Raw genomic sequence first — 17414 nt, forward strand, 5'->3', positions numbered from 1 at the left:
ATTCTGGATATGTTGTCGCCTTAAAAAGAGCTTTCCAACAAATCTAAGATCACAGGGTTTGGATAGCTAGATCTTAAGATATTGATTGAATAATGGCCAAAGGTCAAATAAAATCTAGCTTGTTACTTGTTAGCTCTTCAATGGCTAGATTGGTACTAGTTTAATTCCTTGGTATGAAAAGAGAAGAGTTATTGTAGAAGAGGGAAATTAGGAGTTAGAGGAAGCTAAGGGTGTAAATGAGCTGAGCCTGAGCGAGCCAGCTGCTGCTCAGGCTCGGCTCAAAATTAATTTCGAGCTTCTTTATTGGGCTTAGGCTCGGCTCGAGGTGAGGCGAGCCGAGCCTGAGCCGAGCTTGATCGAGCCCGAGCCGAGCCCGAGTCTGAAACAAGCCTATTATCAAGCCTCACTTCGAGCCGAGCTGGCTCGAGCTGGACCGAGCCCAAGCCGAGCCACAACATATTTAAAGTGAAAAAAAAGCTGAAATTGAATAACAAATTTTATCTATAAATAAAATAAAAGCCAACCAAATTGACTATAAAATTTAAAATTAATCAGTGATTAGCAACCACACCCATTTCAAAAAATTTACCGGTAAATATAATAAAAGCCAACCAAATTAACTTTAACTTAAATTATACAAATTCTTACTAAAGCCAACCAAATTATCATACCAATTGCAAAATATTAACATAGTACCATTCATCAAAATTTGGCTCAAAGCAATCACATCAATTTCAAAAAATTTACTAGTAAATATAACAAAAGCCAACCAAATTAATTTAACTTAAATTATACAAAACTTTACTAAAGCTAACCAAATTATCACACCAATTGCAAAATATTAACATATAGTAATTCATCAAAAATTGGTTCAAAACAAATCCAAATTTTGACATGACATCCAAATCATAAGTCTATCACTTGCTAAATATTACAATATAAAGTATTTAACTTATATCTTGCCAAATATTAAAATAAAATATGATAACATGCCAAATATTACAACGAAATTTATTTGGCACTCTCAAGTTTCAACACTAAAAAGAAGCTTCATCCTATAACTGCATAAAAAAAGAAAATAAGTTAATTGCAGCTTAAACATTATTGCAACTAGTATAAACAAACAATGATATGAAAATTCAAAAAATTCAGTTGTTAATTGGTATGCCATGATCACTGAACATATAAAAAGAAAAGATCTTAGTTTGGCCTAATAAGAAAAGATCTTAGTTTGGCCTAATGGTTGGCACATATACTTACAATCATTATTTATGCACAAGAAACTAAGACATATGTATAACCTAAATGTTCAGTGATCATGGCATAACAATAAAGTCAAATAATACTTTTTAATATATCCTTGCCTCTTCTATCATCTATGCAAATAAAAATGCTATACAAATAGAAAAGACATACAATATATGATACCTAAAGATCAAATTACATTTAAAATTCTCACAAACACATTATCCATCGCTGATACCTAAAGAAAATAATATTATAAAAAAGAAGTTAGCAATAGTTTATAAAAGCATAAAATGAGAAAAATTTATTATAAGAAGTATAGTACACATACCCAAGAGGAGCTGATTTTTTTTTTTGATGATTCTCTTCCAATTTCCTCCACATATCAAAGCCTCCACTGTCTCGGAAGACAAAGAGCTTCGAAAATCATTTAGAACTCTACCGCTGGCGCTAAAAGCTAATTCAGATGCAACAGTGGTAATAGGAACCGAAAGGATATCTCAAGCCATCTTGGAAATAATAAGAAATTTCAACATGTTTAATCTCCACCATTCTAGAGCATCAAACTTGTCAATCAAACTTGTAGTCTGCTCCTCTAAGTATATTTCTAATTCAGATTTCAGAGGTTCAACTGCATTTATTGATTCTAAAAAAATTTTAAACTCTACTTGACCTTCTGATCATTTAGCATCAATCAAGTCATCACTCTTATCAAGTTGAGATCTATCATTCATTCCATTATTTTCACCTGATGCATTCTCAAGTTTATATGATTCAAAAATAATATACAACACTATGTGGATCCTTTGCATGTTTATTTGAACTTCTGCAAAGCAATATATTTTTGAAAAACAAAAGTTAATAAGCTTCATTTTGTATCGGGGATCTAATATTGCTGCCACTGCTAACAACATATCACATTCTCCTCAATACTTATCAAATTTCTTTCTCATTTCTATAGCCATATTTTTCAAAAAGTAGAATTCACTTTCACACCCTTTATTTAAAGCTTCTTTCACTTTCCATAAATCAATCAAAAATAGCCCTTTATTTAAAGCTTCTTCCCGATATTATTTGAGGAACATCATAAATTTTTTTCAAAAATTCACAGACTTTTGCAGCTTTAAACCAATCATCTTCTGAAGGTAGCCATTTGTAATTTGCATCTCTCGTTGCAAATTATTCAAAAACTTTTTGGTACACAAAAGCATGCTCTAACATAACATATGTAGAATTCCAACGAGTTGCAACATCCAAAGCTAAACCCTTAGAAGTAGGAACAGAGAGTTATCTTGTAATTTCATCAAACTTATACATACGCGAAGGACTCTTTTTTAAGTAAGTAACACTGCATCTGATATTTTCAATGACATCTTGAATGACATGGATCCCATCTTGAACAACTAGATTTAAAATGTGAGCACAACATCTAACATGAAAAATAAGCCCCTTGAAACATAATTTATCTCTAACTTGAAAGTTATTCATAATAGTCTTAGCAGCAACATCATTGGCGGAAGCATTGTCTAAGATAATAGTTGATAATTTATCCTCTATTCCCCAAGCAATTAAACAATCAATAATAGCATTTGAAATAACAACTCCAGTATGTGGAGGTTCTAATTGACAAAAGTTGATAATGCGTTTTTATAAAGTCCAATCAGAATAAAAAAAAATGAGCAGTCAAAGACATATACCCAATATTTTGATTTGAGGTCCACAAATCTGAAGTCAAACTAATTCTATTAGTTCCTTTCAAAAGCAATTTCACTTCTTCTTTTGTAGATTTATATACTTTCATGACATCACTTCTCATTGTGTTTCTAGAAATCCGTTCATAACGTGGATTAAGAACCTTCAGAAGAATATTGAATCATGTATGCTCAACCATATTAAAAGGATACTCATGTACCATCATCATTTTTGCCATTATTTCTCTCACCACATTTTGGTTGTATCCTGATGAAATAGTTTTGAGATAATTTTCTTCTATAGTTGAAGTCCTAGTAACACTAGATGCAGAAGCAAAAGGAATTTTTTTTTGTCCTTTGCCTACCAAACAAGTGCTTCGAAGGAGGTTTATGCAAAAGAAATTCCTGAAAGAATTTTACAAATAGTCTCCTTTCTTGGTGTAGTTATTCTACTTTGATTTAATCTCCCGTGTAAAATCACTTCTAATTGAGACTAAATCAAAATATGTTTCCACATGTAAGAATAAACATATATTAAGAAAGGATGACCAACTCTGAATAGGGTAGCTTGGAGGTTTATGCCAAGTTTTCTATAAGGTTTTAATAAAATGAAGAATATATTTTACAAGCTTATAACATTTAAATTGTCTTGTTAAAATAAAAATTTTGTTACCATAGAAAACCTTGTTGTATAGGATTTTTGCAGTAATTTTTTTTCCTGAAGTATCCCCTTGCCTTAAATGTCATATTCCACGATAATCTATAACGAGTTTTTGACCAAACTAGCCCTCTTTTAAAACTTAGTTCTCCAAATATACTTTACCTCAAACTTAATATCAAAATAGGTTCTAGTACTGTAACCTTACATAAAATGCCGATAAATTTTATGGTAATAGATATGTAAAACCTTACCCAACCAAAAATTAACCGATATTATCAGCATTTTATATTAAAAAGAATGTTGAAGAGTTGAACATTTTCTTAGAAAAAATTGAGAAAAAAAAATTAGAATTAATATTAAGAGAAACTTTTTTATATCTTTACAACGACATATTTTACGACTAAAATAAATAACCGAGTATAAAATTATGACGTTACAAAAAATTTCTTTATATTTTTACCTATAGTTTAATTGTTAATTTTTCAGCGTTTTTATATGTATCTTTTTTTTCTAGTAAAAGCATTTTTTTTTTCATAAAGACGCTTATCATCAGCGTTTTACTTAAAAAATATTTATCTAATTAGCATTTTATTTATGGTTATAATGAAATAAACACTTTTTAGTATTAAGTTTGGGGGTAAGCTATTCCAATAAATAAAATTAAAAATAAGTCTAGCTTGGTCAACAACTCAACATATAACTCTGAATTTATTTTCGAAGTTGCCAAACTCGCCCAAGCCCAATATTCAAACTTATTTTATTCCTCTAGCTGTTCCTATGGTTGAATTAATGGTATCATTTCATTTGGTGCTCTTGGATCAGCTGAGATGGCACCCACCATATCTCAATGCCAAATGTTTCCAGTAAACATGGCCTTCCAATAATAGCCAGTTAGCCCATCTACTAATGGATGCTAACAGTGTTTTGATTGTAGCAGCAGTGATTTAATTATGATATCTTTTCTAAAAGGTACGAGTATTTTTCAGAAAAATATTGATAACCTAGGGTTCACATCATAAAAAGTCTATAATGTAGGTTTTTATCTTAATTTTTTTTACCCTTTTTTTTTATTTTAATATTTTATAAATCACATCCCGTCCTGAGTTAGATTAATACTAACATAATATTATCTTTCTTTTTCTTACTTTAGGGCACAATGCTATCATCAAGGTTGCGGCGGAGAGAGACAGTGAAAAATTACGATAGAAATGAAAGCAGCGATGTGTGTATGTGTGTGTGTGTGTGTGTGAGAGAGAGAGAGAGGGAGAGAAGAGATGGAATTCTCCAATATTAAAGCTATAGGGTGGAAAATCATAAACTCTGGCCCTCTCTGCAGTAGTAAGCATCTAACTAATTAGGTGCACCAAATATAAACTCTGGCCCTCTCTGCAGTAGATTAGTGCTCTTGAATTGTTCATTGCAGAGAGTATAATGCACTGCCAGTGTCATATCTGCCACCACTTATTAAATTGATTTGAAGGCAAAAAGTAAATTCCTCTCCTCTTTGGTTCCAGTTCCACAAACTCCTAACAGAGGAGCTCTTGCACTCTTATTAGTAGTGCCCCAACTTTTTAAGTCAGAAGAAACCACTGGTGGTCAAAAAAGGAGGTAAGGAAATAAAAATATTTAAAGCATGAGTAAAGTAATGATTAGAAATTATTTTAGTCAATTATTATGCATTTGAAAAAGATTGATTTCATATTTAAACAGCCTATTTTGCCTAGTTACAAGCTCTACTGCTGATAATAAAACAAAAGGTAGAGGATTCTACGGCTACGGCAAAGGAAAAGGCAAGCTCAAAGATGTTGGAACTCCCAGGAACAAATTAAACATTATAGCAGACAGAAGCAACTTTTCATTGGAAGTGGGGTCTCTTCTTTCTTTCTTTCTTCTTCTTCTTCTTCTTCCTCTTCTTCTTCCTCTTTTCAAGTTAATTTGAATGAGCAGTCAGTCCCCTTAGAGATAAGGGTCGGTTGTCTAAGTACTACACCTACTGTTACATCTTCACCAACAAAAATTCTTTAGCTTCAAGTGGGCCTTCCTAATTATCTCCCCCCAACTCAACAATTAACATTAATTGCTTCTCTTTCCCTTTCTCTTTCTTTTTATAATAAATTATGCGTCTACAGGCTAAGGTTGGTCATTTCTAATTAATAGATTGGAAAACTAGATCAACCAACCATCCCAATAACACCTACTAGAGTGCTTTTATTTCAAAAGCCAATATTGATTGATTCATGGGGCCGAGTTGGATATTTAGATTACATTGCCTTCTTTTTTTTTAAAATAAAAAATTTTGTTCCGATAAAAGTGTGGTCGCACATCCAATCTTTACAAAAAAAATTTGTTGTTTCAAAAAAAGTGAAAATTTAATAGTATCACACTTAATACCGATATCATTAGTATTCAACATAAGCCTTTTTAACCAATTGAGCACCCTATTACAATCTATTCTTTTGCAATTAAACACATGCACGAGATTATTATCACTTTACCAAATAGATGAGACATAAATGTCTACTATGCATGTATGCTCTATCTTTGGAAGCATAATTATCCTCAAAAACCACAAAAGAGAGAGGAATTCCATATGCAATAATGCAAGTCTCTTTTCCAGTAGTCTTTTATCCGACTCCTAAAAGGTTCACTCAAATCTTATGTTAGATGAATGAAACCCAACACAAGACTCTATCTCTCTCTCTCTCTCTCTCTCTCTCTCTCTCTCTCTCTCTCTCTCTCTGACCTTGAGATCTTTTCACTGTTGGAGAACTTTTATTCAAATTCTAGTTCTCCTTCTGGGCAAAAAGTGGCTCATGAGACAAGATATGCTGGCTCTACTTGGGGAATTTCAAATTTGAAAGGAAAAACAAAGCAAAGTGGGCACTTAATAGCGTCCAAAATGTCTACTTCTCTTTTACTATTTTGGTCAGATCTTTCTTATGTTGAAATTTTGATGAATGGAAAAGCTGACTCATGAAAATGTTCATTTTCTACTGAATAGTTTTCAACTCATATAATCTCATATTTAAGTTTTAAAATACACTAGATATGTTTAAATATATATATATATATATATATATATATATATATATATATATATATTTGCAAGGGATAGTAACCAATTCAAAATCTGGAAAGTCTGATAGAGAAGCAGGACCTATCAAATATATGCAAATGCCCACATTTAATGCAAACATGCAGTGGATATACATACACTCTCCTCCTCCTCCTTGGTGGCATATAGTATCTAAAAAATGGAAATTGCCACCCAACAAACAAACCACTGCAATCCAAAAACAAAGTAGTTGCAATAATACTGCAGACTTGCATACATAAAAGAGAGGAGAGTATTCCCTCCCCCAACATACTTCAACAGTAGCCTGCCAGATAAGAAAGAAAGTAAACATACTTTGAGCAGCTAAACAATTCCAAACTCAACTACCAGCAATTATGCAAAGAAAGCACAGAAGGGGACAAGGAAAGGGTGGGCAATTCAATGCAATGCACTCCTGAGAGGGTAATGGAACAAGTAGTTCCAGTTTCTATTTGACCAAGTTGTTATCATTCAGGAACTGGGTCTCAGTGATGTTGACCCAACAAGCAATAATGCAACATCAAATGGTAAGATGTCTATCATGATATTCCCATCAAATCTTTCAGAAAATTATCCCGAATGAATGACGTGGACGAACAGGAAATTAATGGAATAAGTCTAGCTTTTTTACAATGTAAAACTTGTTCATATATGAATGAACAGATGGATGCATCAAATCAATTACTGCCTTTTAAAAACTCCAACAAAGTTGAAGGTCACATGAAAAGAGAGATAGAATCAACTTTCTAATGACCCATTGCATCAAACAGTGTAACAGGAAAACAGTGGTAATTATTAATTTATTATTAGTAGAGGAATCAAAATCAATTTAAAATGCAACTTCTATTGCAGCTAAGTACTTCAAGATAAAGATCAGACGAAAGATCATACTACAAAGCATCAGTAACTAGCTGACTGCAATTTCTCAACCACATTGGTCCAGGGTCCCAAAGAGCTTAACTTCTTAAATTAGGAAGTGAAATTTGCTTAGACCCAAAAGGCCAAAACCCTCTACCTGACGTGATGCTACGAGAAGTAGAAGGCAATACAGAACAAAGAATAATTGCGTACTCTTGAAGCAATTCAAAGTTTAACAAAAGAAAAAGATTAAAAAGAATTATGCAAACTATATACTAGAGAAGATGCGATTAAAAACAGTTCAAGATAGTGCCTTGGAACATCCTAAGGGGACAATTTCAGGAGCACTTTACAAAACCATCATTCTGCAGGTCAAAGGAAACCATAAAAGAGATTCAACTAAAACTTCTATGAGTTATGCACAGTCGTTTAGTTTTTGTGATTGGAATAAGAGAACCTAATCAGATAAATATAATTTTTGTATGGTAGTTGTCACTTATGGTAGTACATTACAGAATGAACAATTTAGATTAAGTAACAAGGACTAGTCCTGAGCATTTTGGTTGAATGAGACAGAACCACATTGTCACTGTAGCTTGACATACACAAAGCTACTTTTTCTGGTCTGAGATTCCAATTCCTGTTGGTTGAAGTGGTGATCAACAAGATAATCCGCCAAACAAAAACTAATACTTGATGAGAAAGATAGCAGGATGGCTCACAAGCAATAGAGGAACTATTTTATCACCGTAAAGCATTAACATGTACATTGTAACATCGATTATAATCTAAGAAAAACAGTAATTCACCATTCATCAGGTAATCATATCCAGCTGAAACAAGAAATACAGTTCCTTTAGTATGCTCTTATAAAATGTCATTAGGGCTTCATAAAGAACTAAGAAAAAGGAGAATTAACATAACCGGGTCAAAGAAAAGAATATTGGAAAGTTGTTAGTACCATCAACAAGACTATTATGCTGCTAGCAGAAGCAAGAGTTGCAACATGATTGCATGTCTAGAAAGCTAAAGAAGCATAATATCAGAGGTTGGAATAGATACTATGCCTTGCAGCCAATCCGGGCCTCACGTCGAGAACTTCCAATGCCACTCAACTAACAAATACCACAAACCAATAATAAACTGTTGCAGGAAAATGAAAGAAGATAATTTCCAGAGTTGCCCAACAGAAAAGACTAAAATGATAAAAAGACACTATTATAAGCTACCCACTTATTCGTTCACAATAGCTTATAGGGGAGCCCGGAAATATCTGTTACAAAGCACAAATATCGAAACAGTAAAAGAGAAATTTGGACTTCCATGTAGTGGTCCTTTTGAGCTTGAAATTTCTAATATAAACAATAGAAGAGACAATTTTCTTAGGATATAAGAAAAAAAAATTGATTGATTAAGAAGAAACACTGCAAATCATAATTTTCTCGCGGACATAACCATCAAATTGGAACTATTTCACAATGATTTTTTTTTTCTGTTTTGTTTTTTGACCCCATTTTTCAAGGGTAAACTCTTTGCAAAGCAATGGTACACTGCTATAAAAAAAAAAAGAACAGCAGGATTCAGTAAACAAGGAAAGTAAGGAGATGACTAGTTCTTACAGTGCAACCAACTAGTCAAGGTTGGGGCCGTGGAGGCGCTTGCTTGAAGGCGACAGTGGGAGCAATCCGGCAGCTCCTCCTCTGGTGCTCCAGTACGAGCTCCTCCGCAAACCAATCCAGCTTCTCCATATTAGTCTGCTCAGCAATCCTCTTCCCCCCGAACAAAACAGATTCAACATTCTTCTGCTTCAGCATTTCCTCGGCTGCACCCAGCAGCGCCTTCACATTCTCGGGGCTCGGATCACAATCCGAATCCACTCCACAACTCTCCATGCTTGAACCATTCCCCTGCACTCACCAACAGCAAATCATCCTCTTTAAATCAAGAGAAAGATCAAGACACTTCGAGGAAGCACCAATTAATGAAGACGACCAGCAAGAAGCCTAAAACAGTAGGATGATACTCCACTAAGCACTAGCGCAGAACCAAAAGAATGGAGAGCAAGAGTTTGATGAGGTTAAAAAGAAAAGAAAAATAAAGAGCAAGAGGATAAGGTGTCAGTGGAAAGGAAGCAAAGGAATCCCTGCAAGATCTGCAGTGCCTCCTCTTCGGCTCTTCCTCCTCCACGAAATGGTGGCATAGTACGTCCGTGACAAACACAAGACATGGGAGACAACTCATCCAAAACCCCCCCAATCTCAGTTCTCTTACCCGCTAAAGATCAAATCTTTGGACCTTTCTCACTCTCACAAGCGCACAAAAGACCATTTTTATTTTTATTTCTATTTTATTTTTTTACTTGTTTTTGGCAATCGAGAGTACCTGCACTCGAACGTAGTTGGAACTCCGGCACTGCCCGAAGGCGAGCGCGACGGCGTGGTCGACGAGGTCAGCGGCGCCGTCGGAGGCGATCCGCGCCACCGGACGGGCCCACTCCTTCGGGCCCCACCTCCGTAGCCGCCGGACTTCGACGGCGGACGCGGCACCGCCTCCGCTGCTGCCCACGCCGCAGCCGAGGGAGAGGACGAGGAGGTCCTCGACTCCGCGAACGAAGGGGAACTCGTTCTTGTTGTGGAGGACGTGCGTGATGGCGGCGGCGGCAGGGTTGTTCATCGCGAGTCCGCCGTCGACGGCGACGCACGACGTGGCGCCGTCGACCGAGCGGACCTCGGCCGGTTCGAACCGGCCCGGCTCGGCCCACGTGGCCCGGCAAACCTCCCACAGCCGGAAGTCGAAGCTCTCGCTCTCGAGCGCGTCGGCACGGGAGAAGACGAACGGCGCCGACGACCTAAGATCGTAGCACGGCACCAGAACCGGCTTTATCGTATCCCTTAGCGTCAGCTTCTCCCCAAACGCCTCCTTCATCGCCACCTCCATCGCCAGGGTCGGTGCCGACAGGGGCTTCTTCTTCTTCCCCACCCTGCCGAGAATGGAGGAAGTCGACGACCTGGGCTTACGGAATAGTCGCCCGGCGTGATCAGCGAGGAAGCGCCACGTGTCGTCGGCGCGGAAGAGAGGGCGCCCGCCGTCGCGGGAGGCAAAGAGCATGGCGGCAAAGACCCCGCCGACACCGGTGCCGGCGGCGACGTCGAAGAAGTCGGAGATGCGGGCTTCCGGATCGCCGGATTTTGACTTGAGGGCCTGCTCGAGGTGGGCCAGGGCCTTCCCTGGGAGTAGGCCGCGCATGCCGCCTCCGTCGATGCAGAGGACGCACACCTTCCCCCTCTGGTTCTTGATCGACGGTTCCGATGCTGCGGCGGCGGCGGGGGGAGCCTTGGGCACCCAGAGTTTGTGGTCGTCGTAGCCGAAGAGGAATTTGCTCTCGAGGATGGAGAAGATCTCGTAGTTTAGCTTGTCGGTGTCGACGCTGGGCTCGTCGTCGTGCACCTCCACCAGCATCTCCTCCGCCGCCTCCATGTCAAAGTCTTAAAAAGAAAAGCTCTCACCTTTCTCGTTCTCCTCCTCCGTCTATTGGATGGACATCTCCCGAAGGAAGAAGCAACAGGAGAGGAATTGCCAAGTGGGTCGTCTAAAACCGAGGTTTCCTAAACTGGGTAGCTCTCAAAATTGCAACTTTTTCTTTCCCTTCTCTTGTTAGTCTTATTCTTCTTCTTCTTCTTCTTCTTCTTCTTCTTCTTTTCTCTCTCTTCCACGATGGCAGGCTTTGGAGATCTCTGCTGATACTGCTGCTTCTCCTCCCCCACCCTTCCTTTGGCTTCCTTTTTTATTTACAGAGCACGCGAAGAAAGAAGAGGGGGAGAGGACAAAGATGGTTGAGAGAAAGGAAATAAAAGAGGGGTTTGAGTTTGGTATAGCATTTGGAGAGGGGAGGCAAAAGGACACAGATGGATGCAGAGCATGTCTTCTTCTCGCTCTGTAACCGATGAAATCAAATGATAAAAAAAAAATGAATCCTTTCTCTCTCTCTCTCTCTCCCCCTATCCCCTCTTGGCTGTGATTAATGCGTTGTTTTGTTCCTTGGCTCTTCCTCTCTCTCTCTCTCCCCTCTTCGTATTAAATATAATCTCCTCTGTTCCTCTCTCTCTCTCTCTCTCTCGCTCCTCTACGGTAACTTTTTCTTGTTAATAAAAAGAAAGAATCTTAAATGTGAGAGAGAGAGAAGAAGAAGAGGAAGAGGGAGAGGGAGAGAGGAAAAGGTGCGGACGGACGGTTGGTGATCTGGACGGAGTCGCGACGTGCGCGGCAACCGACGGCCAGGATCGCGCATTCGTGCGGGGCTCCCCCGAAGAGACCGACGACTACCAGGCGGGCCCACACAAGCTTTGTCTGTTGTGCAGCTTGCGAGAAGAAAGAATTAAAGAGAGGTTAGTATTGCAATATGAAGTATTGATTTTTATTCCACAGGTTTAATTTAATACAAGGGTTTAATTTACATCTTGTCACTTTCACCACTTGAACAATTAAACAAAAATAATAATAATTATACCAATATAGAGAAAGGAAGGTTAAGAAATGATTTAATAGTTCAAAATCTAAACTAAAGGATTGCATCATAGTATATAGTGTATTAGAATACGACTATAAAAAGTTTGGTCTGAATTGTATTCCAATCATACCAATAAAAAGAAGCAAGCAAATGAAAGAAAAAGAGGAGGAGAATGCTTTAATTAAAGGAAGCAAACAATGGGCAAGAAACCCAAAATTATATTTATTAAGCTAAACCAAAAAGTAACCCAGAAGTTATCAATCCCATCATAGTGAGGGATTTTCCCTTGTTTATAAATAATTAAATTAAATATTAAATATTAAAATGTATCTCCCAATTTAACCTTATACATAAATGAGGATATGATAAAATTAAGGGCTAATTAAATCTTAAATCATCAGGTTACATTATATATAATAAAATCATCTAAATTCAAGTTTAAAACTATTTATTTCATGGTTCAAATTCCTCTTCTCTTTTTGGTTTTTGGTTTTTGGGGCTTCACAACAAAAGGAAGAGATTAAAGAGCTCCTGATTTCCCGGCATCAGTGGAGATACTGACATCACTACCCGCCCGCCCAATAAGTTAATCTGCACCCCCTTCTCGTCCTCTCTCTTTTCTATTCTCCGTAATCCCGGGCGTGCACGTATCACCTCACCTGTGGATGTTTCTGATTACGAACCGGGACTCGTGCTCCTCACGTGTAGCCACGATAGCATCAACCAGGGCCCCATCTAAATCCCGTTCGTGATTGGCTGTTAGGTGCTACCGGAAGAATTGAGGATGTTAAATATACTTTACTTTAATTTATCTGAAATATATGTTAAAATGTAATTTATCCTCAGTTATATGATGTGATGTAGGCCCGATCGTTTGATCTCTTAATTTGAATTATTTTGAGATCACCCATCAATATTGACATTTCTATCGTCTCTCTTGGATTTACCTTACGCCATCTTCATCACTATTATCTCTTTAGCCCTCATCCTATAGATCTCACCATCTCTATTAAATCCACTGCTAAATTATTATCACCTTAACCTGGTTCACAACATTATACTCGTAAATCATCTCCGGATGATATAATTTTAAGATATTTATAATATAATTTTTTGTGTTTTACTTTTAACCCCTCGAAAAGATTTTTTTCATTAAATTTTTTTTATAAGCCGTTACAAAAATATTAACCCTAGATATAAAATGATCTTACCATTTTTGTTTTCAAGTAAGCTTTTTAAAATTAAAGGCAAAATAAAAGAGGAGCTGGTATTTTAGGTTTCTCATTTTTTTATTTATTAAAGTAATAAAATATTCTTTATTCTATCGGTTACGAATGATAAATATTTATACGATAAAATGTGAATGATAATAAAATTAAAACTTATAGAGTAATTTTGTTAACTCTCTCTAAAATCTAGATCTAGATTAGTATGGTATGTTTAGATTGTAACTTCAAAATTAAGCATTGATATTTGTCGTGACATTGACTATGGCATGGTTTACTAGCATTGGCCATACCATATGATAATTAATGTAATGCTATATTCTCGTGTGATATATGGGTGAAAAGAGATCAACAAGGAGGAGAAGGTTATGTTTGGAAAATTTTACCATTTATTAATTTGGTTAGATCAGCTTAATTTGTTAATTTTCTTTTATTTAATTTATTTTGATAGAGAGAGAGAGAGAGAGAAGGTGGAACTTTTATAAGAATACTTGCATAATAAGTCTCATTAACCAACTTGCTTAATTTTATCAGTTTGGTTTTATTGCTAAGCTAGTTCAATTTAATTAATAATTTAAAACATTTCACCATTCTTATGTTCTTGTATAATAATGAGGAACTGAGTCATAATTTGATAGATTCTACGAGCTTAATTTACGCACATGTATTTATGCTAAAAATTACTTTACTCCCTTGTACTTTAAAAATTCTCAAATCATAAAATCGTTAATTTTTCTATTAAACTTAACTAAATAATATTAAAATAACCAAAATGCCCTATACCGTGTTTGTTAGAAGACATGCATATTTTGATATAATATAGTAAAATTATCAAAACAGCCACAGTACTTGATTAAATTTAATAGAAAAACTAACATACTCACTTTAATTTTAAGTACAAGGACTAATTTGAGACTTTTTAAAATATAGAGGGTGAAATGTATTTAACCGTATAGAGATATATCATAAATATGCTTATCATGCACAAATGTGTGATTTAAGCTTTTCCGAAGCTCTACTACTAGATATTTTGTCAAGCTAATGAATGAGTTGTCGGACCACTACATGATCTAACCTACTATCTAACCCGATTAGAGTTGAATACAGGTAAAAAAATTTTATCCGATAAAATACCGATTTAAACTATAGGATTTTTTGTATAAAAAAATTGAATACGAATATGGATTAGGTATATTTTTTTGGTATTCACATAATCAACCTCACTCCCTTACTTTCTCTATGCATATCAATAGACTCTATCTCTCACCTAACCCTAGTGGTCGTCTCTCTTCTTCGCTCCTTGCGACCTCACTCTCCCTTCTTCGATACCTTCGAACTCCAACCTCGGTCTCTCCGACTTTTGTCTCTCTCTCTCTCTCTCTCTCTCTCTCTCTCTCTCTCTCTCTCTCTCTCCCATTCCCTCACTCTTTGACATTCCAACGTCTTTAGTCTTTACCCACCGGATGCCACCTCCAATCGTGTTGGGTCAGGAGACCTAAGAGAGAGTATAACTGTCTTTTGTATTTAACATTTCTTTACTTATGCCCAAAATTACTTTACCCCTATATACTTCAAAAAATCTCAAACCAATCTCTATAGTTACGACTAAAGTGAAACTATTAATTTTTCTAAAATAACTAAAGATGCCCTTATCATGTTTGTTAAAAAAAAATGTCCTTATATATGAATATATGGTAAACAAAAATTAGAAGATATCGAAATTGTTAGAGAAAATATCATCGCCAAGCATATCTAAAACCATCTGAGTCTCATATTCATCAAAAGAAAAGTTGGAATAAAAAATGTCCTTATATAGGGAATATATGGGCTCCTATTCTTTACTTCCCTAGATCTTATTATTCTTCTCTTGGAAAACTTATAAATCCGAAGGATAACGACGTGAGATTAATAATAATTAAGTACCACCCGTATTAATATTTAGATAACCCAAGTGGGATAAGGAACTCTCTCCCACTTCTATTCCCATATACCCCACTCGTGTTAGCTTAACAAATGCTTATTTATCCTCCACTTTGAGGGGGAAAATATTCAACTCTATCCAACATATTTATTCTAAATATAAAAATAGAAAATTTATAAAAAATACTCTAAAATTTGTTCACATCCTACCATATTCATGAATATATGTCACTCCACCCATACATTTTATTTTTATTATTTTTTTAAAAAAATATTTTGAGTTAATTTTAACCTAACTACGGATAACGAAATAGTAGTGTTTTATTATTTTGTAAACTACTTCTCACTTGACTTTAAAAGTCTAATTTTCTTTTTTTTATTTTTACCTTAAATTTTAAAAAAATTACTCAAGGGTATTTAATACTATTCTTTTATATATATAGTTAATTTAATTTGTTTATATGGTAACTGGCTGTTAAGAAAAATTAAGCTTAAGGTGATAATTTTTTGTATATATATATATATTTTTTTTTAAAAAAAGTAAGTCTTATTATTATTATTAGGTATTGTATGTTATTCTCCAAAATGGGAGAGGAAAGGATGTAATTTGGGCTAATGGATGGCCATAAACTTTCGACATTCCATCCACAAACTTTGGCTTAATTAATTGTTCATTAAATATTAATGTCATAATGGTGAGTGACTACCATCATTATAGACTGCAACTGGTGGAGATTTGTAGGGTATAATGCCAATCCACTAAATGATTAGAAGACAAACAAAGGTATAAAAAGCATTAAAAACCTAGATTTTGGCATTAATCAATATCCATGTTTGAATACTCTTTTATCTCCTAAAATAATACTCTTATCTGGACATAGGAGATGCTTTTTATTTTACTACTTTTACATAAAGTATTACAACATAAGGATAGATACTTTTTCATGATTTTTATGTACCTTAAATTTATTTTTCCTATGTAATATCTCAATATATTATATATTTGTTGTGTAACTATCTATAAATATAATATAATATTATCAACTAATAGTAGAACCCTTTACAAGCTAATGTCGGTTAGGGATTCCATGCGGGTCCAAGTATGTCATTGAACGCGCAATGACGCATCGATTGTGTGTATTTGACGGTCCGATATAATAAAATTAAGTACTCATATATGTTAAAGAAATTCTAAATTACTTCAGCAAGCATATGAGCTCAACATTAATTGTTTGAGCGTTGTGCCTAATATTTTTTTCCTCTCCTCACAGAGGACTCTTATTTATCCAGTGTAATTCTATATGCTTGAGCATAATATCAGGACCAAAGCTCTCTAGCAATTTAACAACATATGACTATCGCGCTATTATAATTATTCCATGTAAGAGCCTATATATTCATCAAATTAGTCGCAGTAAACCACTTTAGAATAGTCTAAAATCGTCGAAACCATCATCTATGATATTAATAGAAAAAAAATTAGAGAGTTATAATCTAAGTGAAATAGAGTTTGACCCAAAAGTTTTTTTTCTCTTTCATAAAAAAAAAATCTAGAAGAGATGAGTCATCCATTATGGAGGAGAGCCTTTTATCACTCCAATGACACTTTATAGTGGTAGCCTTTTGTTGTGAAAAAATTTCTTCTCCGTCCATCCTAATTCCTCTTTAAGCATCACAACAATAAAAAGGAGAGAGAGAGAGAGAGAGAGAGTTTCCATAGGCTAAATGCTAATAAGAATCCCAATTAAACTAGAGACACAAGGGGCCAACTAATGGGCCCACAGGAAGCCCAAAGAGTTGTTTAAGAAAACTAGATTAATTAGTCAAAGGCATGGACATGTGATTAAGATAATTAATATCTCCTTATCTCTCTCTACATCTTTGTGCTAATCCGATGTTAAAGCAGTCAAATGGGGATTATTAATAGAAGACGGAATGTTTTAAAAGAACAAGTGCATTATTTTTATAGGGCTTATTTATAAAAAACACCCTAACTTTTTTGCTTATTATCATCCACACCACACCACACCATACCATACCATACCTTCTAAATAATTAAAATTCTCACATTTTTGCTGTTAACTTTCATCTAACACCAACTGATACAATAGAAAATATAAAAATAAAAAATAATATAAGGTGTTTTTAAAAAAAAAAAAAAATTTATAATTGTTGCATGACGTGATGATGATCTCAATGATTAATTTGATGC

General features: G+C 35.3%; 1 protein-coding gene, 1 long non-coding RNA gene and 1 pseudogene across 2 annotated transcripts; 1 reads left to right on the forward strand and 2 right to left on the reverse strand.

Moving 5' to 3' along the window:
* Positions 1–1466: 1466 nt before the first annotated feature.
* Positions 1467–3175, reverse strand: LOC140798884 (zinc finger BED domain-containing protein RICESLEEPER 2-like; annotated as a pseudogene).
* A 5811-nt stretch (positions 3176–8986) lies between these two features.
* Positions 8987–11712, reverse strand: LOC140798598 (patatin-like protein 7). Its single transcript, XM_073152493.1, has 2 exons — positions 9932–11712; positions 8987–9456 (listed from the first exon to the last, which is right to left on the reverse strand). Exons 1-2 carry the CDS (start codon positions 11024–11026, stop codon positions 9184–9186), a joined length of 1368 nt encoding a protein of 455 aa, XP_073008594.1. The 5' UTR covers positions 11027–11712; the 3' UTR covers positions 8987–9183.
* On the forward strand, positions 11700–12942 carry LOC140798599 (uncharacterized). The gene is made up of 2 exons (XR_012110863.1): positions 11700–11934; positions 12570–12942. It is a non-coding gene; the product is annotated as an uncharacterized lncRNA (long non-coding RNA).
* The last annotated feature ends 4472 nt before the right edge of the window (positions 12943–17414 follow it).

The sequence above is a fragment of the Typha latifolia genome, chromosome 12 (genome assembly GCF_019914945.1).
Source record: "Typha latifolia isolate L0001 chromosome 12, TyphaL0001v2, whole genome shotgun sequence".
Taxonomy (NCBI): Eukaryota; Viridiplantae; Streptophyta; class Magnoliopsida; order Poales; family Typhaceae; genus Typha; species Typha latifolia.

Bases quoted from the DNA above. Each gene is read 5' to 3' on its own strand.
- LOC140798598 (XM_073152493.1), bottom strand. From the start codon at position 11,026: ATGGAGGCGGCGGAGGAGATGCTGGTGGAGGTGCACGACGACGAGCCC. The intron at 9,457-9,931 runs GTACTCTCGATT...TGGTGAGTGCAG, and splicing joins CCAACTACGTTCGAGTGCAG to GGGAATGGTTCAAGCATGGA.